At 35.5% G+C, this 6,607-nt stretch overlaps 1 protein-coding gene and 1 long non-coding RNA gene across 6 annotated transcripts in view; one reads left to right on the plus strand and one right to left on the minus strand.

The window, feature by feature from the left end:
* LOC130646899 (fibropellin-1-like) overlaps nucleotides 1–2,294 on the minus strand; it is a 36,769-nt gene extending 34,475 nt beyond the window's left edge. For 2 of the 5 annotated variants that reach the window (XM_057452559.1, XM_057452558.1), the window contains exon 1: nucleotides 171–2,294. In XM_057452559.1, the coding sequence (XP_057308542.1) occupies nucleotides 171–1,449 (1,279 nt within the window). In that variant the 5' untranslated portion in view covers nucleotides 1,450–2,294. The remainder of the gene's footprint in view (nucleotides 1–170) is intronic. The other 3 variants (XM_057452557.1, XM_057452555.1, XM_057452556.1) reach the window with 2 other exon arrangements.
* A 1,684-nt stretch (nucleotides 2,295–3,978) lies between these two features.
* On the plus strand, nucleotides 3,979–4,999 carry LOC130646900 (uncharacterized). Its single transcript, XR_008982785.1, has 2 exons — nucleotides 3,979–4,406; nucleotides 4,477–4,999. It is a non-coding gene; the product is annotated as an uncharacterized LOC130646900 (long non-coding RNA).
* Nucleotides 5,000–6,607: the final 1,608 nt, after the last annotated feature.

Below are 6,607 nucleotides of genomic sequence, written 5' to 3' on the forward strand. Positions count from 1 at the left end.
ACTTCATTTATATCAAATATATGATCTCATGCATTAATTAGCATAATTATCAAAAGTTGTAAGTCAAAAATCTTAAGAACAAATTAAGATTTTTTAAAAGTATGTTTTAAAGAAATTAAAATAATAAAAGAAATGCTGAAGCTTTTCTTGCAGAGAAACGATCTACTTACAATAGTGATGGTGCTTGGTGACTTGATGATGGTTATGAAACACGTGTTGTACTGGCTGTTGATCAATCCCATCTTGATATATTATATCGTTACTTTGGCCAGTTTGACTTTGAACATCAATGTTACCTTGTATATCTTTAGACGAAGACGGAACAAATTGATTTTCTTCCTCAGGGCTTGTTATAACACCTGGATTTTGCATCTCGTATGTTTTCGGTTTAGGATAAAAATGGTCCGTTGTTTTACTGGTGAATTCTTGCTGAGGACCAACAGTTAATTCTTGTCCGGGCTCAAATCGGTGATGTTCCGGACCTGGATTATATATCTGTTGCTGCATAGGTATAATATTGGGTTCGTGCAAATTTATATTTCTTTCGGTTGGCCCTGTAACTACCATAGGACTTATTTCTCTGCCCATTAAACCTCCTTGTATCATACTCGGACCCTCTGTGAATTCATGAGGTTCTCTGTGACCATCAAATTCAGAAATGTCTTTCAAATCCTGCCTTCCTATAAAACTTTGAACGCCTTCATTCATTGCCCTATTATATACTGGTGTTTGTATTGGACTTATCATATTGTTATTAAAAGTTTGATCTGGCTGCTGCATTTCGTGAAAAATTCTGTTTTCTGGTATATTTGACGTTCCTCTTGATGACATAAACGGATGAAACTCTTCCCTGTGATAATGATGCGTATATGGCATATACATATGTTCCGGTCTTGTGTTAAAAACGTAAGGTCTTCTATTTTGAAAGTAATGAAAAGGCATTTTTCTGTGATAATTAAACCTCTGTTGCATAAAACTACCTGCGCTATTAAAGGGGTTGATTTTGTTTAAGTGTGGCGTTGCCACAACACGAAATGGCTCCGCAGCTTCGGGTAGCTGTGGTGCTCCCATTTTGTGTTTGGGAGGTGGTCCGTACACATGAATAGCACCTGGAAGATTAATTATGTCATTACTTGGCCTTCCTCTATTAGCAGCTAATCGACTATAAACCTGTTGTAAAATATCAAATTTCTTTGTCGTGTTTCTATTTGCTGAAGTGTTTTGCGAAGGTTCATATGTATCTGGTTGCAATTGGTTAAAAACATTTGAAAGGTTATATTTTACTTTTTTATGTTTTTTCTTAGAATGCGGATCTGAGTGTTTCGTACCACCGTGAGTTTTAATTTCTTCTAGAGTTTGATTATGCATCGTCTTTGTTGAGTTACTACACCTGCAGAGATGGCAGGAGAGAAAAAGAACAAGCAGTACATTGTAATAGTGTCTCATCATGGAACTGCTTGAATTAACAGTTTATCACGAGCACGCATTGATTTCACACCAGGTACAACTGTGTACTTAAAAGTATCGCAAAGAAAATTCTAAATCCAGCATTCGACGAACTGAAACATTTTTATTACTTTCCATACTACATGTAAACCATTTTACAATTAATTGAACTGGATTCAAAAATGATAAATATTACCTACCCAATTTAAAAATCGGATATTTTTCTTCATATTCTGAACAAATAAAAAACAGGTGAACATGCAGAAAGTGAGGTACAAGATTTAATTTGTTATGCTTCACTGATCAGTTTTCATTAGGTTCATACCGATGTTACGGGCTGTACAAATATATAAACGTTTTTTTCAAATGTTTTTGCACTGTTATTGAATGCCTAAATAAACCAGGGTACTCTTATAGTTAATTACTGTCTTATTTTAGGCTTTTTATGATAAAATTTCCTGTTTTGATTGTGAGATACCATAAATTTAGGACAAAATTTGTATATGGATTTACTAATTTATTATTAGCTGTCCTTCCTTCAAGGTTCCCTCCGACATTTTAATGATGCTACCTAATTAAGTTCTATTCATATAAGTATTTAAGAAAATAACATTCGTTTTTTACAGAAAAGTTTAGTACAGCAAATAATTGTAAATAAACTTTCAAATTTTGAGCTACCTCACTTCATGCGGCTTTATCATGCTCACGCTTCTTCTCGAACTTTGAAATTCATAATGGCTGCATAATTGACGTCACAAGGACCAAAGAATTATAGGATGCCTCACGGTGATATATTCTACTGACTAATTCGTGTTTAGAATGCCTTGTTCATATGTTTCGAAGTATTAAATATTTATGAGATATAGATGGTTCATAACGATAGAAAAAAATTTTGTTGTTTGCTTAATGCAGAATTATTTGTTTTCTTTTAAAAGCAACACGTTTGTTAAGTACTGTAATAATTATGTCTTCTTTGGATGAGTCGGAATCAGAATGTTCTAACGTTGTACTTGGCTTCCAGTTTGAACCTAAACGTAGGGGGGATTTGTCAGACTCATCGTGGGTGACATATGACAGTGATAGCGATGGGGAAATAGCAGAATTAAGGATTAACCTTGACGCTACATCGTGGTGTAAATGCAACAATTGCCGTCAAATGAGCACTGAAACTGAATGTTTTTGCTGTCACGAACTGGAATCAAGTCATATATATAACCTACAAGGTGTGTACTTTTTAGCGGGATATACGAAACATTATATGCTGATTATTAAGTTATTAAAAATATATTCTTTAGAAATAAACTGTATAGTCAATCACGAAGATTTCGACCCTATTGTTTTAGAAAGGAAATCTCTGGACTGCTTTGGTTGGATGTATGATAGAGAATCGACATATCTTTCTCTAAGAAATGACGTTCCCAATAAGTAAGTACATGTTGTTCCAGTCAAAACAAGCTGTTTATAGAAATATGGGTTATAAGAACATAAGTTTGATATTTCAGGTTAACATTTTTCTTTTAGAACATATTGCTATGCTTTTTACCGACAGTTCACGTGGTAGGTTCACAACAGACTTGGCAAATCTGTGCGAAGGGTCATCCCGTCATGTGCAGAGACAAAAATTCGTGATGCTTATCCAGAGCCTGACGGGGTATACACAGAATATATGGAAGGGCGTTTAGTTCCTGAAAATGAGTTAACATGGGTTTTCCATGATGCCGAAAATGTATTTTAACTTAATTAAAAAAATTAAAAAAAATAAAAAATAATATGTAAAAATTACATAAAATAAAAAGTAAAACAAAATGATGCAATTTGTGAGTATTTAATTGAGTTTTCAAAAATATTCTCTCTACAGGGCCTTTCGGCAGGGGTAATGAAGGCTCGTTTTTTTCCCGGACGGCAATTACAGGTGCCTTTCACCTACCAATTATATTTGCCCATAAAATCACTTCTTTAGCAACAAGGCAGTACATTTTTTCCCTTTCCTTTTCACCTCGCTAATAATCTTTTGTGGTTTGTTATCAATCACTAACCAAATCTGTTAAGCATGGTCAACAAACAAATCTAGAAAGAATTATTTAGAGGTAACCCTTTCGTTATAAACAGACCCTTCGTAATGACTGACCGCTTACGCCAGGTCGGGTTGTTTTGATTCTATCACGGATCAATTTCACTACCCGAGCAGAAAGCGGTATAAGAAACAAGGCCTGTGCGTCTGATTAAGCCCTTGTTTCTTAGGTCATCCCTTTACCCACACAACATCCTTTCTTATACGATACTTCGAATCCTCCACTGGAGAGTAGGGACACCCAATCAAAAAACATGTTTACAATATGAAAAAGAAAATATTTTTAAAGCTAATTAGAATTGTGATAACGGAACAACTTCTTAATAATTAATTTCATATAGAAATCTCGCTTCGTCGTTTTCATGCTGCAAAGACGGTGTGGTTTTGGCTCTTGTGACGTCAGGAGGTATCCTGATGTTTTTTTCAAGATTTTGAAGCGTGTTTTTAATGCTGCAATGATGGTGGTCGAAGCACAAGGTTTTATGAAAACATGGAATACGTAAATCGTGTTTATGCTTTTATTTTGCAAGTAAATCATTAAATAATACTTTTTTCTATAATGTTTTAATGGTTTCTTTCGGTTAAGATGAACTTGTTATAACGTCGGAGGCAACCTTTAAATTCCCAGTCTCCAAACACTTTGAATCAAACAAATCATCAAAGTCAGAAAAGGGATAAGATTTTTCTTTACCGCGTTACGCAGAAACTGGACCACATCACGAATGCTAACAATGCAATTATAATAGAACGTTTTGATAAAGCATTGGCAGGCTTGTATTTACTTATTGCAACTTCTCACCTTGTGATAAAGCTATGTTGCGTAAACTGTTATCTTTAAGAAGGAATTGTCAAGACAGGTTAATGAATGTACAAAATCGCAAGAAGTAAAGTATGGACTATATCTTTAAACACAGATGGTCTAAGTAGACTAAAAAATCTGAATAACATTTTTTTTGTAGATTCTTATAGTACAAATGGGAAGACATCGCAAGATAATTTGAAAGAAGACGATATGACAATCTAAAGGAATGTGAAAGAAATACTGAATTTTAAGATGTTTTGTGATAGAAGTGATAACAAGCTCTGGACTATATGTGCAAAATTCTTTTTGGCAAATCGGTGATTATGGGATACTAAGTCATTTGGATCAGGAATGCAGGAACATCCCGTAACTTGTAGCTCCAGCAGGTCACAGAAGCCAGGTCCAAATTTGCGTTCCAGCGCCCAACGCCTTGTGTCACCCCATTAGACAAAATTTTCTTGGCAACAATATTTCAGCAGCAGCGACTCCCCATTATATATTAGGACAATACCTAAAAATTTATGTGGCACTTATTGTTACGTCCATTTTAAAACAAAATACTAGCCATTGTCATCAAATTTTTATATAATTTGCATACAGGTATTATCAGTCATAGACAATCATTATTGCGACACCACTGTAAATTTTTAAATAAAACCCATGCTTTGTTGTTGTTTCAATTGCCAACTTGTTTATCAAACCATCCAAAACAGACTTTTTTAGGCAGGAAATCAAAATCCGACTGGCTAACGTTGAAGGAGATTTATGTCCAGTCAAGGTCGTCAGACAATGCCTAATGTTTCGGAGTGCCAGACAAAGTCTTTGTTTGTGCTGTCTAGTAGTGACGAAATTACGTATCAGCCTTTTTATATATTAATCTCAAAAACCCTTGTGAACTGAATACAAAGTTTCGTACAGTGGCAGCCTGGTGTGGTATGTCAGATTCCGCCATTAAAATTCTTGGTGGGTGGTAAATTATATTTCTTATAATGGTGTTACAAAATTATGAGACCAAGATTCCTGTAACATTGTTTGTATTTGTGTGTCATTTCTATGATGCCGTTGTACTTATGTACGGAAGTTATCTGAGTATAGGATTCTATTTGTATCCGCCTCGAAATTTGAGTCAGCTTCACAACAACCAAAAAATTTTTGTTTTCCATGAGACTGCTGTTCAGACAGACAGCTGACACAAACAATGTATTCTGGTAAAACTTAGATTTTCAGTAGTTTGGGGTTGCTTGTCTGCCATTGTCAGCTTTTTCTGGGTAGTATTGTGTGTATCCTTGAAAGAGAGTCTGACAAACTGTAAAAAATAGAGAAAAAAGAGACTACAAGAAATTGTTCGGAGTAGATGAGTTAGTATACCGTAAATGACGAAGTAAGCGCCCGGGGCACTAAAAAAAATTTTTATGTTTAGGGAGGGGACGCTTATTCGGCAGGGGCGGTTATTTAAGCAAAGGAGCTTATTAACTTTACCAAAATAAAAACATGTAAAATGTGTTATTTCATTTCTTTCTTTTTACTTTAAACGAACATCTAATTCGGGTGTTGCTGTGACAACGTCATTTTCATCTATTTGGAATGGATCAGTATCTTCCTCAGTTAAAATTAAAAGCTGGCTTTTTAAAATGTCCTTTCCCGCTTTCCCGTGTCCTTAAAGGAGTGAATACGATCGTCTTCTTACCCGTCTGTCGCAAGGTTCAGTGCACATTACTTAAAAGAGGTTTTGATAGTTTCAGGAGTAATTTTTTCCCACGCCTTCAGGATCCATTTTCCGATTGTACGTCAGGTGGAAGTTTTAAGTTTCCCCCAGCAGTGAGCTTTTTAATTCCTTCTTCCGCTAGCCAATCATCCTATTTTTCTGTTGCATGAGGTTATCCATTGCGGCTGTCTCACTGCCATCAGCCTTTGCTGCAAGGCACACAGAAACACGAGATTTCTCATGACCAGTTGTTTTTACGGTCATTGTCTTTTTCCCTAACCTTCCACTGTTTTAGAAGAAACGATATCTGCCCATACAGGAGTCTCATCCATAGCTATGATATCAGAAGCCTTGTGTGGATGTCTCATATAAAACAGCAAACATGTAAAACAAAAGCTACCAACTTATCAATAAGTTGATCTGGATCTATTGTTATTTTTTACGCCTTGTTCCTAATAAGTCCCCTTCTGATAGCCGTGTGATAAAAATAGCGGGGCGGAGAGATAGAGAAATGTTCCTTCTGGTGCAGTCGACGTCGACCAAAGGGAAATTCCCTAAGTCATATGGCAATAACCAACACATA

This window comes from Hydractinia symbiolongicarpus, chromosome 6, assembly GCF_029227915.1.
Source record: "Hydractinia symbiolongicarpus strain clone_291-10 chromosome 6, HSymV2.1, whole genome shotgun sequence".
NCBI classification, from domain to species: Eukaryota; Metazoa; Cnidaria; class Hydrozoa; order Anthoathecata; family Hydractiniidae; genus Hydractinia; species Hydractinia symbiolongicarpus.